This window comes from Gopherus evgoodei, chromosome 18 (genome assembly GCF_007399415.2).
Source record: "Gopherus evgoodei ecotype Sinaloan lineage chromosome 18, rGopEvg1_v1.p, whole genome shotgun sequence".
In the NCBI taxonomy this organism is placed as follows: Eukaryota; Metazoa; Chordata; order Testudines; family Testudinidae; genus Gopherus; species Gopherus evgoodei.
Window position 1 is genome coordinate 13,868,048 of NC_044339.1, and position 15,653 is coordinate 13,883,700.

The following is a 15,653-nucleotide window of genomic DNA, read 5'->3' on the forward strand; positions in this document are numbered from 1 at the left end:
TGCGATCTCATAGCCTGGGGCAGCTCACTGAGGTTCGTGGGGCTCAGGCTTCGGGACGATAAAATGGCAATGGAGACATTTGGGCTCTGCTGGAGCCCGGGCTCTGAGACCTTGTGAGAGGGGAGGGTTCCAGCCTGAGCATCTACACTGCAAATTTATACTCCCATAGCCTGGTCCCCAGGAGCCCAAGTCAGCTGAGCCAGGCCAGCCTCGGGTCTTGTATTGCAGTGTCACGAAGTGTCCCATTGATCAGAAGAGTCTTTGGGGCAAAATAAAAAGAAACCCCAGTTCGTGTGTCTCTGTAACAGACTAGGAATATGTGGGGTTTTGTTCCCTCCTAGTAGTCGGTTCACACATGCGGCTTATGAGTCGTCTGCTGCTTCCACCGACTAGCTCTGCAGTGCTAAAATAATGAGATTCTCCTGCTTGTGCCAAAGGTCATGGGTTTGAGGCCTGCTGTTGGCCCAAGCGGGACTGGTGTCGTGCTGTACCATGTGTTTATATACCTCCTGATGTTCTGCAGAGACCAGCTCGCTGCTGGGTTGGATTTAATTCAGACTCAACACTGTAATTGTGCAGAACTGGATGCCACGTTCTACGGCAGTACCGGAGAACAACACCCTGTCAAAACCACTGCAAACGGGCCCGTGTGACTTGATGATGAATTGAGGCCAGTGGCTAGACTGAGCCAGAAGCATGCAATGGACTCCCTCCCCCCACCCATTCCTGAAGTCCCTTCCTTGGCTCTTTGGGAAGGGATAAACCCAAGTAGGCCTGGGAAGAGAACCCCTCTCCTGGGCCCCGATGGCAGTAGGCATTGGAGGTTAAGGAAGCACTTCTCTTGATCAAGCCCCAGTAGCGAGTGTTCTCCAAGCTGTGCCGGGAGAAATGACTGAAAAAAAAACAACGTTGTCATTAAGTCATCTAGCCTAGCCCTCACTGGCCAGTTCCCTTCAGCACCTCTGTACTGTGGCAATGCCTTGAAACGGTTGTGCTAGGCGGCTGTATGGCTGGTTGATCGTTTATTAGGCACATACCCATTAAATGGTGGTGTGTGTGAACCGGGGGGAAATTTTGCAGGGACGTATAAGTAGAAAGACCCCCCAGAATTAAAATGGAATAGAAAAAGTATTGGAAGCTTCCAACACATTATTCAGCCAAAAATTATCTGAGATTTATTTCATATATACAACGAATATACTCCGTCTAGATACAGTGTGTACCTACCACTGTCTCCTTTTACTGCTCTCATGCTCACTCTTGTATTTAATAGGGCATGATTTTAAATCCAGCGCCTCAAATCCCCCCCATAAGTAACATTAAAACTCCATGACACTACATAATACAAGGGACTATCTAAACATCTCTTAGTTCATAAGACAGATTCAGGAACCAGCGCAAAGACAGGTAAGGCTTATGAGCATTTCCTGGCACTGTTATTTCTCACGGATGGAAGGGGCGGTCAGGAGTTCGTGGGTGGGGGGACTGGTTGGGCAGTGTGCTCCCTGCTGATATTCTGCAGCCTTTGGGGGCTTGATACCTGCAGGTCAACAGTGATGAGCATGCTAGCTGGCCTCAGCCTACATCCCTCGTTGGCTTTTGACCACATGTCCTTGCCGTTCAACACCATCTGATATTTGAGAGGGTCTCTGGCTATAGAAGGTCAGGGGGGCTGGAACAATTTTTATAGTGGGGGTATGGAGAGTCATTGAACCAAACTGTAAACCCTGTGTATAATGGAAACCACTTCAAGCCCCTGCCCCCCTAGTTCCAGCACCTATGTAGAAAGTAGGGCTGGGCTAGTGCAAAGAGATACTGAGATGCAATGACTGAGGTCTGTGTGCTTTGATGGCTGGAATTATAGAAATCAGAGATGAACAAAAATTGATTAGATCGCATAGGCCATCCCCGAAAAACAGAGGGAACGGCCCATTGGGATCGCTGTGCTGTGGCAGAGCTGTCTGGCAGAACCTCCCACTGTGCCTGCTTGTACTATGCTGCCGATAATTTGCAGCCTCGTCAGCGGAAAACTGGTAAAGGAGGGGGTAAGATGGAAGATTGACTGCGTGGTGAAGTTAGCAAAGGCTACCAAGCCTAAGATTTTTTCCTACCGGCCCTACCTGGTGAACGCATCATTAGAAGAGGACTGGGTTTTCTAATGCAACCCACTGTTCAGGGTGTGTTATGTATGTGCCTGAACCACCGAGATGAGTCGGCGACATCGGCCACCTGGGAGACACAGTGTTTTAGCTCAACGTGTAGCAGTGCAGGCCTGGAGCTGTACAAGTTCTGTGTTCAGTCCTTTATAGGGACCAAGATGATGGTGGTTACATTGCGGATAACTCCTAGCACCCAATGAAAGAAGATGTCTAAAACAGAATCAAAGTCTAAAATCTCAGGGACAATTTAGTAGCTTGCCGTTAGCCGTAGTACCTGTCTGGGGCACAGGAGGGCGCTCTGAGATTATCCCAGAGGGTCCTTTGTGGCACATTTGCAGAGATGTTATGGGGTGACTAACCCTTAACACAAGACTCTTGAACTTCACTCCTTTCAGTCCTGGATCTCAGCCACCTTTGTCCTCTCTCCTCCTCCCCTGGCTGTTCAGTGCCCCAACCCCTGCCCCCAGCCTGCTTTCCGAGGACACTTTTCACACCTGCCTAAGGCTCCTCCAGCAGCAAACAGCGCAGTAGCTAGATCCCTGTTCGTTGTTGCAATATTCAAGCGAGGGCTAGCATTGCCAACTCTCCAGGATTGTCCTGGCGTCTCCAGGAATTAAAGATTCATCTTTAAGTAAAAGATTATGTCATGTGATGAAACCTCCAGGAATACGTCCAACCAAAATTGGCAGCCTTAGCCAGGTCTCATACCTACCAACCAGCCTGTCCTCTCACATGGTCACATCTTCTCCAAAGCCCCTTTCTATGCCCCTCCCCCACTATTTTCAACCCCCTCCACCCCCCCGCTGTGATGCCATAAAGCAGAAGTCCCTACTGTTGTCTCTGAACCCTGGGGCCTGATCGCCACTGAGGGGCTTAGTATCTGTGGTCATAGCATCTCAGTACCATCTGTTCCATAGTCATTCGGTATTTCCCCTTTCTCCCGCCTCTGCATCCCCCAGCAGAGCCTTTTAGATCTCTCCTCATTCGTAATCTCCCCAACCCCAGCCCCTGTATATACTCTGACCTTGAAGCCCTCAATCCATCCAGCCCAGAAAGGTTAAACCAGCCCCCTCAGTGCTACTGCATAGCCGGTCAGAAGAGTCGTTTATTGAATGATGCCAAACGGTACCTCCCCTGTAGGAGCAGCGTGCATCATACCTGCGTGGTTCTCCCCACCCCAGTGCACTGAACCGGCGGCCTCTGGCACACAAAGCAGGGAACTGGCTCCAGAAATCCTACTGTAGCCTCATTGAAATGCACCACTGGCGTGAACACAGTGACTTTTAGCACTGACTCCGAGAGGATGAACTCCCTTGGCATGATCCAAGCCACGAAGGTCTGAACTCTGCTAAACAAGCCACCGTCTAACGTCACCTGGATACATTCCCAATTTCACTGCTGCACCACAGATCGGCTGGGGCTAAGCAGCCAGCCTGAAAGCTGCCAATGTGGAGATATTTAGCCGGGGAGAGTCGATTGTTCCCCAAACCCTCTCCTTTCTCTTCAGAAAGTCTCCCCATTGCTAGCCAGGGCCACTGGACACCAGAAGACTGAGGAGTTGCCCTTTTAAATTTTGCTTTGCGGCTCCCCACTCTCAAAAGGCTCCTGTGCCAGCAACCATCAACTTCCAGCTGAAGGAGACAAATGGATATGATTCCCCTTGGAACATACACCAATGCATGCAGCTACCTAACTATCCATAGGAGATAGCATAGCAAAGTGAAACCGCTGAACTTAAAGGAGTGAGAGAAAATCTCTACACTTCAGGGACTATACCAGTATAGGTGATAGAACTCGGGGGGGGCTGAAGCACCCCCTGGCTTGAAGTGGTTTCCATTATATGCAGGGTTTACAGTTTGGTTCAATGGCTCTCAGCACCCCCCCACAATACAAATTGTTCCAGCTCCCCAGTATACCAGCATAGCTACATCGGCATAACCCTATAGTGTAGACACAGCCTACACAAACAGAACTCCACCTCCCCGAATGATGGCAGCTATGTTGACTGAAGCATTCTTCTGTTGAGCTGTTGCTACACTGGGACAAGGTCGGCATAGCTACGTTGGTCAGTCATGTGGATTTTTCACCCCCCTCCTCCCCCCGATCACCATCGCTATGTTGACCAAGTCAGAGGCAGAGAGCAGAATTGAACCAGCATGCACTGGGCCTAATTCTACCCCGTGCAACAAAATGCATATAATGCCTATAACAAACATATTACATGTCAGATTTCATTGCAAGGATGCTGCTTCCTAGCACCCTGTGCCTTGCCAGGACTCTGCAGCCTGGATTCCAGAACCATATCTCCACTGGACCCATTGGCAAACAGTCATTTTATTGCCAAAGGGCAAGGTGCAGTGAGTGTCGTCTCTCAGACTCTTCCTCACGGGCCCACGGGACGTGTCTCTGGCCATGTGGAAGCGTCTAAGTTCCATGTCGTCCTTCTACGGCCTGCTGTCTGAAGTACCGGATGGCAGACAGGGTGCCAATGTTTGCCAGTAACACTGGAAAATACCCCAACACATTTCAAGAATGAATCTAGGATTATTCCAAAGCCCTAGTTTCAGGGCTAGTCTGAGCAAACAGTTTTCTGGAGCAGAGTTTCAGAACATGAGTTTCTGCATATGATTGTCTTTTTGCTGCAGAACAACCATGGGTCGTTCATGCTGGTGTCCCTCCTGGTCACAGCTAATGAACAATTTCTCTGCACAACAATGCAGAGCACATTGCAAAAAATAAATGAATTTAGCCTCACAAACCCCCTTTAATGTAGGTAGTATCATCACGCCCACTTCCCAGATGGGGACACTGAAGGAAGAGAACGGAGCAGTGACTCACCCAATGGACACAGGTATTGTGTTGGCCCCACTGCACAGGGGTTAATTTCAACCCTAGTGAGTTAGTGGCGGAGGTTGGCATGGAACCCCAGGACTCCTGATTTCTCACCCTCTGCTCTAACCACCTGGTGGCAATGTTCCCAACTAATTAACCTTTTGGGTGCTGGTGTCCAGTTCCACCTCTCTGTGCCGGCAGATCACAGCAGCATCCGTCCTTTCCAACACCAGCATTTCATTGGGAGCTTGGCATGCCCAGGCTAGCATTGGAGGCACATGTTGCCCCATGTGTGTTTTGGCACCTTAGGGAACACTGACGGGGTTAAGCAATAAGCCATGATAGGATGTGGTGATATTGTCACTGTCCGGATACAGGACAGGATTAATCAGAACTAAAGGAATTCTCCTACTGCTTCAAACTATAATTAAAGTCAGCAGCAGCTATGCTGGAGTAAAAGCAATGAGAGATAGAAATCTCACCCTTCCTGGGTGAGAGAGAATACTAGAAGCAGCTGGTGACGGACAGAACATTTCAGAAAGCAGGAAGAGGCCCTTCGACAGTAGGGAAAGATTCTGCTCCAACTTGTATAATCTGCCTAGTGGGAGGATGTAACCTTCCAACATTATCCAAAGAGAAATCCTCCCCATCCCCACAAATCCGCCATGCATCTCCCCCTCCCCTTTATGTAAAGCACGTCTCCTCTCCCACATTGTCATCCTACATACCAGTCTTCCATGCATCCGGAGTCTGCAGATTTGATGTCTTCACGGCCCAGGATGCAAAGGCAACGAAGACCAGGCACATGTCCTCCTGTGTGAGAGCTAGGGGATGGCGGGGACTTTCTGCGGGAAGAACAACCTGCAGCTAAGGGTCAAGTGGGACTAATAATACTCCTGTTACATTGATCATTTCAGCAGGAAGTCTTTCTGGCGTATTTAAGTCTTCCATTCATTGTCTTTTTCACCAATCTCCTGCTAAGTTTTTCAAAAGAAAAAGAGAGAGGATCTTTTTGCAATGTTGCACAGCATTCCTCTCCCTAGGGAGTTGGCCACGAGCCCCTTCTCCTTATAATTTTTGGAGAACGTGGGTCCATTTCTGGAAGACACTTCCTCATAATCTTTTCACTCTACCCAGTTTTACTTAGTTCACCTGGTTTTCAGACTTTGTGGCCAAGCAGGCGCTTAAGAGCTTGAAAGTAGCTTTTAATTTGTGTAGAGAAGGTACGTGCCACTTTGCTAACTGGGAACCTAGCAGGTCTATCTAGCTAAGTTATCTAGTTGCATTTACCATAGGATATGAGGTCTCACAGTCTTTAATGGATTTATCCTCACAACACTCCTCTGAGGTCAGGAAGTGTCATTATACCCATTTCACTGCTGAGGAACTGAAGCACAGGGAGACTAAGGGTATGTCTACACTACACACTAAGTTCAGGCTCTGACTCTAGTGGGAACTCAAGGCCTCCTTCTTTTCACACACAAATCAGTCTGACTTGGTTCCAGGAGCGCTCAGCACTCAATTCCTAGAATGCCGCTTTTGGGGGAGGGGGACGGAGCCTGAGTCCTGCTGTGATTCAGGCCTGTCCTGTTGCAGGGTAGACACAGCTCAGGGTACACACCTGAGTCAGAAGGCCTGTGTAGTGCAGTGTGGGCTTAGAAACATTGAGTCTGGGTCCTAAGGCCCTAGGCTGACAATGCAGTGTAGACATACCTTAAGTGACTTGCCCAAGGCCACACAAGAAGTCTGTGGCAGAGCAGGGGACTGAACCCAGGTCTCCTGAGTTGCAGGCTAGTACCCTAATCATCAGGCAAGCTTTCCTCTTGGGAAGAGGGTGGTCCAGCAGAGTCTCTGGTGTGGGGAGTCGGGGGAGACCTGGCTGTGCTGTGAGACCCACCGTGTGGTGGTTTCCCCACCTGTACAGCGGGGTTAATGGGAAGTACCCATCCTTGTAAAGTGCTTTGAGATCCATGGATGAAAAGCAACATGGAAGAGGACTAAGCCTGGTTATTAGTTTTATGGGAAGCCTCCATGCCCCCTGCATTCCATGATGGCCATTCACAGGCTCTGGGCTGCTTTCCAGGGCTTATGGCAGACACTGCTTGGGATCTCTCACTATGTTGGCATCTCCGTGCTAGCAACCTTTGAGGCATGTTGCAAGAGGGTTAGTTTGTTTGCTTATTTGATCAGGTTTTTAATGAAAGCCAGTTTTATTAATTAGTTACCACCAAGGCAAAGGGTCTTTTCCCCGGGCAGATAAAGAGGCAGCGCTTTGCTGAGTCACCCATTGGGAGAGCTCAAGCCTTATTTGTTTGTTTTTAATATTAACTAGGAAGCACCATGGCTTTAAGCCCAGTATAAACTTTTAAATAAATACCGTGGCTGTCCTAATGGGTCACATTTCCTCTCCTTCTATTCCCAGCCGCTCTCTAAAACCTCTCTCGCCTATTCACAGTCATAAGCAACGCCTGAGTAACCTTTAGAGTCTCCAGGGGGTGCTTATTAAATTAGCTCTGGTTCTAATGTTCTCCTTGTCCACTTCTGCACGGAAGTGTGGGACGGTCCCAGTTTGCCTCTCTCTCCTGCCAACATTGTGCCTGTCACAGCCCAGGCACACTGGCTCAGCAATCATCGCGCTATCTTGGTACAGACAGCGTTCCTAGCCATTGACCCCCCAAACAGAAATCCAGGCTCAAGCCTCCCCAGTTGACCTTTGCGTATTGGCACGCAGCAAAGGCAGATTCTGAACTCTGTTGGGCCCTGTCCACAGTTGGGTTTAAACACACTTGTTCCATCAGAGTTCTAGCTTGCTTTCCCTGACCAGTGTGGAGGAGGACAGATCAGTTGTCACTAGTCTTTACACATAATCTTCCTTCCAATTCCTTTTTCTTAGTGTGTGAGCAAGTTTTTAGTCTTGGAAGAAAAGTTTGTGGTGGTGTTAATTGGGGTTGAACACAGTTCTGTGTACAGGGAGCCAGGAGAGTTTGCTTTTCTTTCTGCTCTGGGCTCTAACTAGAGTCAGTTCTGGAGGGACGGTTGCCCCCGGGGAGCTGGGCACTTGTGTTGGGCTGAAGGGATAGCCCGCATACTGTTTGTGATCACCTCTGCTCCAGGACTTGTGGATGTGCATTAATAAAGCAAGTTACACACAGCATATCCCCAAACTCCACGTCACTGAGTTCTCCTTCCCTGGGAAGCTGACTTGCAAGATGTCAACAACTGCTACAGCTCAGCAGAGGAATACACTAATGGTGGGAGAAGGGGCAACATCCTGAAGCAGTTTGGTTTTGTAATGCCCATGTGATCAGCTCTCAAACAGCCCTGCCAAAGTCCAAGGCTGTTGGGCAGTGAGGGAACATGGTTAGTGCATGATTTGGGTCTCACTATACATGATCAAGCTATGCCGAGGGATCCTGGGTTGCAAGCGTATCCTCTAGCATGTTTGATGATGGGGCCACAGGCTAACGAAGGGGATAGAACCGTGTGATTAGCATGATTCACAGAGCAAAGACCAACAGGGACAGTGGCACTATCTCCGGGCAGCAGCATCAGGAACTTCAGTGTGTTGGTGCCAGGAGGTGGAGGGCTGGTTCTGGGCACTGGAGAAGCTAGTGTAGCATTGGGGAATTCAGCTACAGGCAAACAGAAAACCCAGCACTAGGTCTCGGCTGTAGCCCCAGAGCAGTGTGGAGGCTGCAGATGGGGTTTGGGCAGAGGCACTGGGTAGTTCAGGCCCTGGGGAATCCAGCACTGGTTCTGGGTAGGAGCCCTGAGGACAACATGGCTTCTGTTTCCTATTTAATCAGTGAGCCTGTTTCTACAAGGGAGCTTTTTTAAACCCTGGGACAGCGAGAAGGGACCAGCCGGGGCCAGGATAAAACATTTACCTGCTAGTGCAGGGGCCATCCCTAAATCCTCTGGCTTCAGCTGGATTCTCCCGTGAGGCCCCAGCTGGAGAAGGGAGAGCCTCTTTATGGAACCTCGTGGTACCAGGACCCCGCTGTCGGAGGGGCTGCATCTGACCAGGCGCATTGGCTTTTGCAGGAAGGATTTCAACGCCGCCATGGCTTTCCTTGCTTCCAAGGCTGGCATGCTCAGGAAGATCTGCCCCCAGCTCCTTCTGCCTTTTGCTCCTTCCGTAAAGAAATGTTCATAAACCTCAGGGATGGAGATAACACCGCCGGGCTCTCCGGCTATGGCCGAGTCCGGGTCCTCCTGGCTCTCGCACGGTGATGAAGTTTGCTCCAAGGTGCTGATCCTGTCTGGCTCCACAAAGGGGTCTTTGCTGCCTCCTCCCCCACTTCCTTCAGGTTCATTAAAGAAATATTCGTACATCTCAGGCCCGTACATTTCAGGCAACTCCTGCTCCTTCTCGCAGGGAGACATGGGCGTTTTCGCCACTCCGCCCACTCTGTTCATTCCCCCCACCTGCTCTTGGGCGTCACAGAAAAAATAGTCATACATCTCTGGCCAGGTCAGGGCAGGTATGGCCCCCTCCTGAGAATCCTCAGCTGCTGAATGATGAGGAAACATCCCTCCTAGGAGCCCAGATCTCTGCCTTCCCTGGGCTCCATCGTCAGCATCCCCTCCAAATGCCACGGTGCTTCCAAGATGCAGGGATTTCCCAGTGGTGCTCCTGCACTCCTCTCTCTGTGATGCAGTGGGTTTGCTGCTCTGATTCAACAACATGTTCTCATGGATTTCTAAATCAGTTGCTTGCTTTGGCCTTGCACAACTGGTCTTCTTCAGTTCCCCTGGAAAGGGCTGCACTGCAGGGCATTTCACTCCCTTGCTCCTGGGAGCGCTAACAGCCTGACATCCCAGCGCCAACCCTCGCCCCTCATCCCCCAGCATGCCACAGGTCAGGGTACCGCCTTGCTGAGCTTCATCCTCACCCTCCAGCCCCCCAAGAGCTGGTTTGGCCACTACTCCCTCCCCTTTGTTCTCTCGCAGTAGGGCAGAGGAGGTTAAAAATTCCATAGCTAGATTCGAGCTTTGCAGTGCCACAGCCCTGTGCGATGGCGTCACTGCGGCTGTGAGCGTTCCCTGGTGCACAGGCCCTCTGGGCTGCACAACATCCGGAGAGTCGCCAGAGGAGCCCAGAGCAGTCAAGGCTTGACCTAGATCCAAATGCTCCCCTGGATTCTTCCCAGCAGGCCGGCTCTCCCCTGGTATTCTGGAACATGCTGGCTGCAGGGGCTCTGTAGATGGATTCTGGGAAATGTCACCATTTGGATCTGGCAGCCCAGGCTCTAAACAGAGAGACCAGTTCGCCTTTCCCCCCGCTGGCCTCTCCATCCCCCCTGAAGCAACCAGTGCTGGGGAGCTCACATTTGCGGCATGAACTGGCCTTTCAGACTCTACCTTCTCTGGGCTGCCTTGTAGATGCTCCCCTGGTAATTCCCCCTCCACTGAAGCTCCTTCTGGCTGGTGACCGTGGGGTACTATGGCCAGGCCCCCTCCTGCCTGTACAGCAACCGGGGTGGCCACTGCACGTTCTGCGGCCTGGCCCACTTCATTGCAGGAGCTGTCCTGGGCCTGGAGCGGCTTCTCCATGGCATGGCTAGCTGGTCTAGCAGAGCCAGCCCCTGAGAAACAAGGCAGCTGCCTGTCCTGGGTGCTGGGCATCAGCAGAGTCTGCTGGGGGGATCCAGGCATGTTGCTCTCACGCAGAAACCTGCTGCCTGAGCCCAGATCCATTTCATCCTCGCTGCCGGACAGAACCTCCTCCAGGACCAGCTGCCCAGGGATAGGCCGGAGTGGGGAGGTCTCTCTGGGGACCCCATGTAGGGGGCAGGGTCCCAGGCCAGAAGCTGGCTTGCTGCCTGCCCTCACGGTGATCAGCCTGGCTGTGCGAGGGCTGCTGGCCTTGCCGTCCCCTTGCTCAATGTCACTGAAGCCTGGCTCCTCCGCTGTTGCCAGGGCAGCCGGGATTAAGCTGCATTCTTCAGAAGCCAAGTAAAACTCTGCCCAGTCCCTGTCATTCAGCTGGATGCTGTACTCGAAATTCTCCATCTCTGCAGTGGCAAAACAAGGGGGGGTGGGTGTCAGTGAGGATGAGGGCACCAGGGAGGGGCGCCCAGGTACCCACTGAGATGAGGCCACCAGACCACTCGAGCCTTTTATCTTCAATTAACCCTTTCCCCTTTAGTTCCTTCACTATTCTGCTGTGCTGCTACCCCCCCGCCCCCATTCTCTTGTGGTTGAAACCAATGGGACACTAGGAAAGATATTGGCCTCTCCATCAGCCTGGCAGGGGCCTCCTCCTCCCATACATCAGCATGACAGAGGGCATCACCCCCCTAGACAGATCTAATATCTAATAACAGGCAGCAGTTAAATAGTGGAGACAATCCTCGGCTTTAACGCACGTTAGCCTTGGTGCATCTCGTCTGCATTAGCATAAGGGGGCACCCTGGGGAGTTGTTAGAGCAATTGCAAGAAGCCGGAGGGGCACAGACAAATTTCTGCGCATCTAGGGTGTTGCAGAGTCTTATGCTGTCTGGCCCATTGCTCAGTGGATCTGAGTGGATCTAATGTCCTTTCAGGTGCAGACCCCTCTGTGGATTGCACCTGCTCTTTTATGGCATGCCTTTCACCACACATTTTATCCCTTCTTTATAAGTCGCCTGTATCTCCTTGACCAAGATCCTTGGCTGGTGTAACTGCTCCATTGACTTCAATTGACACCAGCTGAGGATCTGGAGGCAGGATGAGGTGCAACAATGCCACATAAACGCCTTGAAGAAGCAGAGGTTTGCAAAGGCCCAGCTGCCTGGCCCATTTCCTGGGGACAGCTTTTCCCCCGAAGCGATGGGGAAGCAAGCCAGGTGTCAGAGAGCAGCGAGACACAGCCGGCATGCAGAGCATGCAAATGCATCCTACCTGGGGAACAATTTAAGCTGGAGATAGAGCCAGGTACAGAGTGGTGCAGCAAAATCCTCCCAGTGCGACATGGTGCCGTACCCTTGATGGGGACATTGAGGGCCAGACTTCAGAGCGGCTCCATTCACAGGCCAAAAATAGCCGCCAACCTGTCATGTGAAACGCCTTACGTGCCAAGGGCTCTCAGAGGGCTGTTCCATAAATAGCTGACAGGGGAGAGGCTCTGGGCTTGCCAGCCAATGGGTTTACTTCTCACACACACAACAGGGTCCCTTGGCCACCCACAGACCCATGGGGCCCTTCCACTCTCAGGGTTAGGGTTACACCCATGTAAGTGAAGGCCGCACAGGGCACAAATGCTGGGCATGGGGCACAGAACTCACACAAAGAAGCCAGAGGGCAAGGATGCTCCCAGGCTGGTGTGATTGGCAGATGGACACATCCCATGACAATGACTGAGGCGAATAGTTTTGTAAGTTAGAGGAAGTGAACTGAGGTTGATTCCGTAGGATAATGGTCCCAAGAATGACCAAATCCTCAGGCTTCAGGGCATGATCTGTCTATCTAGGGTATTTCTAAGGCATGTATCAGTGCTATCGAAGTGCAGATGGACATCAGATCACCTCAAGTGGTCAGGGACAAATGTCCTCCCCTGACACACTATTATATATTGTGGCAGCTCTGCAGTGCCTGGCCCTGGCCACTAACAGAGACAGGGTGGCTGGATCAGACAGTCAAGATACACAAAAGGTAGGTGGGGAAGTGACTCGCCCAGGGCCACCCCGCAGGGCTGTGGCAGAGTGAGGGAGAGAACCTGGCTCTCCTGAGTTTCTCTGTGCAAAACTGTGCTGCCTTCTGTTTCGTACCCACTATATCAGAGCACTTAAACCGACGCCAGCAGCATGGGGGACGTCCCTGCAAGTGACGGAGCATCTATTGGTCAATTCATAAGAACAGCCACACTGGCTCTGACCAGTGGTCCATCTAGCCCAGCTGCTCCATGCATCTTTGGCCACGTGCTCTTATATCCCTGCGGAGCAGGGTTATCCCAGGGGTGGTTGGATTCCAGCAGGCCAGACACCAGAGATGGGCAGCAGAGGCCCTGTCTGAATGCCGTGCATCCTTCATATTCCCTGCATAGAGATCCCGAGGAAATGAGAGCGAGTTCAGCACAAGCCAGTCTTGGGGAGTGTTTAACCCCACCTTGTTGACAGGTGTATGGCTCCAGAACACACACAGATCCCAGACTTCCTGACCCAGCACCCTAGGGGCACAGCTGCAAGCTGTGTGCAAACCGGGAGAGACACACAGCCCCGCTAGAAGTTCAGCCAGCTCTCCCTTTTCCTTCTGCTCTTACACTGTATATGGGGGAAAAGCTCCTTCTTGTGGTGCCATGAGATCACTGAAGGCACACACGGCGCAAAGCTGGGAGTTCACATGATGCGAGGCTCTGAAATTGCTGCCAGGCAGGGCCCAGCGTGGTGGTGTAAACAGTGACAGGAATTCGCTTCCTTTCTCTGTTCCATGGGCTGACGCACACTGGGGGGCTTGTCAAGCAGAGAAAATCTGGAAGGAAGGAGGTCGACTGTCTTCTGTCCTTATCTTGTTTTTGATCTGGCTACACCCAACTCCTCCCACCCAGCCACCCACTCTCTCATAGTCCCAGAAGGGAAATTGATCTGCTTCCTTTTCTTGGCTCCAGTAAACTTCCTTTTTCTGACTCCTCCAGCAGCTGGGGGTTCAGTCAGAGAACGCGTCGGCCAATGCCTTGCAAACCACAGCACAGAACATGAAAGGGAGAGGCGCAGCGAGGCGGAACTGAAAGCCAAACGTGGGCTGTCGGGCCACGTTGTCCGCGTCACACTGGAAGCCATAGCAAGAGCAGCCACACACTAAACCCAACAGGAACGGCACATGCCCCACCACATGTTCATTTAGCTGTCTAGGGCAAAGCCCACACGCCATCCCATCGGGGGAGAGGGGACTTATGCACTGACTAGCAGATCTTTGGCTTCTCTATATAGGGTGACCAGCAAATGTGAAAAATCAGGACGGGGGCGGGGGGTAATAGGAGCCTAAATAAGAAAAAGACCCAAAAATCAGGACTGTCCCTGTCCCTATAAAACTGGGACATCTGGTCACCCTACCTCTATACCATGGTCATGAGAGAGCAACGCCAACCTGCAAGGACATGCCTCCCCAATCCGCTGCCCTGTAAGTCACCTGCAGGCTGCAAGGGGGGCATTAGGTGTCCCTCAAAGGCAACCCAAGAGTTCTACCTTAACAGGATGGACCATATTTCTCTACAGCAGCCAGCTCTTTTGGGCGGGGTAGGTCACCAATCAAAGAAGAAGTTGGCCTATGCCATTAAGGGCTAGACAACTATGGATGATTGCAACGTATATTGTAATTGTGGCTCGATGGTGCCATCTACTGAGCAAAGGGTGGGAGGACACAGTTCTCCCCAATAAAGTCCCAGACTCTGTTGGGAATTGGGACTTTTGTGTAAAGGACGTGATGTAAATAACTGTAACATAACCATGTAATTGGAGCTGAGACTGAAGTGAATCCGCAGCTCCAATCTCTCAGCCTGCCAGTGCAGACTGCAACGTGGGCCAAAGCCGGAACGAAGGGCACCGACAAATTATTCTCACAGGAAAACGTGTAACTCTCTATTCTCCAGCTCGAGATTCTGTATGTCTAGCATAAAATGATTTTCAGCACTAAAATTGAGGGGGACACCAAAGCTGCATTGACTGTAACTTTGGGGTTAGGAGCAGTGATTTTTCTTCAAACAAGGTACATTTGAGGGGTAAGCCCCTCACTCAAATTTTAGGGGCATTTCGAACCCAAGTCTGCCAGATTGGGATTGAACATGAGCAGGGTTATACGTGGGACCTTCAGAACTAAGGCTGTGAACCTCAGCTCGGTGGCTAAAGAGTTAACTTTCCTAGCTGGAAGCTGTAGCATACGCAGCATGTCTCCCTGTGCATCAGGCACAGAAGGGGATGCTTAACACGCACTGAACAGTGGGTTAATTTGAGCTGAAACTCAGAGTGAAATTCAGTTGAAACCACCAGTCTTGTTTTGCTGGTTTGGGGGCAGGTGGACGGCTGGGAAATATCACCCCAAACCACAGAGGTTTGCATTATTTCTGCCCAAACCCATTAACTGTCTCTGTCTTCTCCTGAAAGCTCTCTTAAGATTCAGCCCATATTCCCGGAGAAGTCCACAGTGGGCTCACTGAAAGGTCAGCCCGCCCTGAGTTGAAATGCAGCCCAAGCTTGCCTGAAACCCAGCCAAGCTCCTCCAAAAGGCTTGCAAACCTGACCCAAGTTTCGGGTTGCTAATCCAAATCTCGCTGGGTTTCAGGTTCCCTCCCAAGGCTTTGGCTGAGCTCTACACAAACACAGCCTCAGGCTGTGGTCCTCACTTCCATTGGCTGGCCTTGCAGGGTGATAGGACTCCCTGCCAGCCTGGCTCTAAAGAAAGGGCGGGTGGAAACTGGGGTGGGCAGCCGGCACCAGGCTTTTAAACAGAAGCCCCAGGCCTGTAGCAGGCCTTAAATAGGAGTGGATCCCGGAATCAGAATGGCCTGCTCCTTCCCTGAGCAAAGCCCATTGTTGTCCCCACCCTAAGGCAATCTGCTAGCTTTGCCTCCCAGCTCCTTCGGCCTCGCCCTGATTATTGCTGTGCCAGAGAGGAAAGGAACTCAATGCATTTCATCTCGTCCTGCTGCCCGTGGTGCAAAACTAAATGCAATACGCCAGCTAAAAA

General features: G+C 51.5%; 1 protein-coding gene across 1 annotated transcript; it reads right to left on the minus strand.

Moving 5' to 3' along the window:
- Window positions 1-1,737: 1,737 nt before the first annotated feature.
- Window positions 1,738-11,988, minus strand: PERM1 (PPARGC1 and ESRR induced regulator, muscle 1). Its single transcript, XM_030537804.1, has 4 exons — window positions 11,877-11,988; window positions 8,879-11,008; window positions 5,720-5,836; window positions 1,738-4,663 (listed from the first exon to the last, which is right to left on the minus strand). Exons 2-4 carry the CDS (start codon window positions 11,004-11,006, stop codon window positions 4,584-4,586), a joined length of 2,325 nt encoding a protein of 774 aa, XP_030393664.1. The 5' UTR covers window positions 11,007-11,008; window positions 11,877-11,988; the 3' UTR covers window positions 1,738-4,583.
- Window positions 11,989-15,653: the final 3,665 nt, after the last annotated feature.

Excerpts from the sequence above, each read along its gene's own strand:
- PERM1 (XM_030537804.1), bottom strand. The coding sequence starts at position 11,006 with ATGGAGAATTTCGAGTACAGCATCCAGCTGAATGACAGGGACTGGGCA. Across the intron at positions 5,837-8,878 it reads GATGGCCCCTGCACTAGCAG|AAAGTCCCCGCCATCCCCTA; the intron begins GTAAATGTTTTA and ends TTCTTCCCGCAG. Across the intron at positions 4,664-5,719 it reads TCCGGATGCATGGAAGACTG|TGTTACTGGCAAACATTGGC; the intron begins GTATGTAGGATG and ends GGTATTTTCCAG.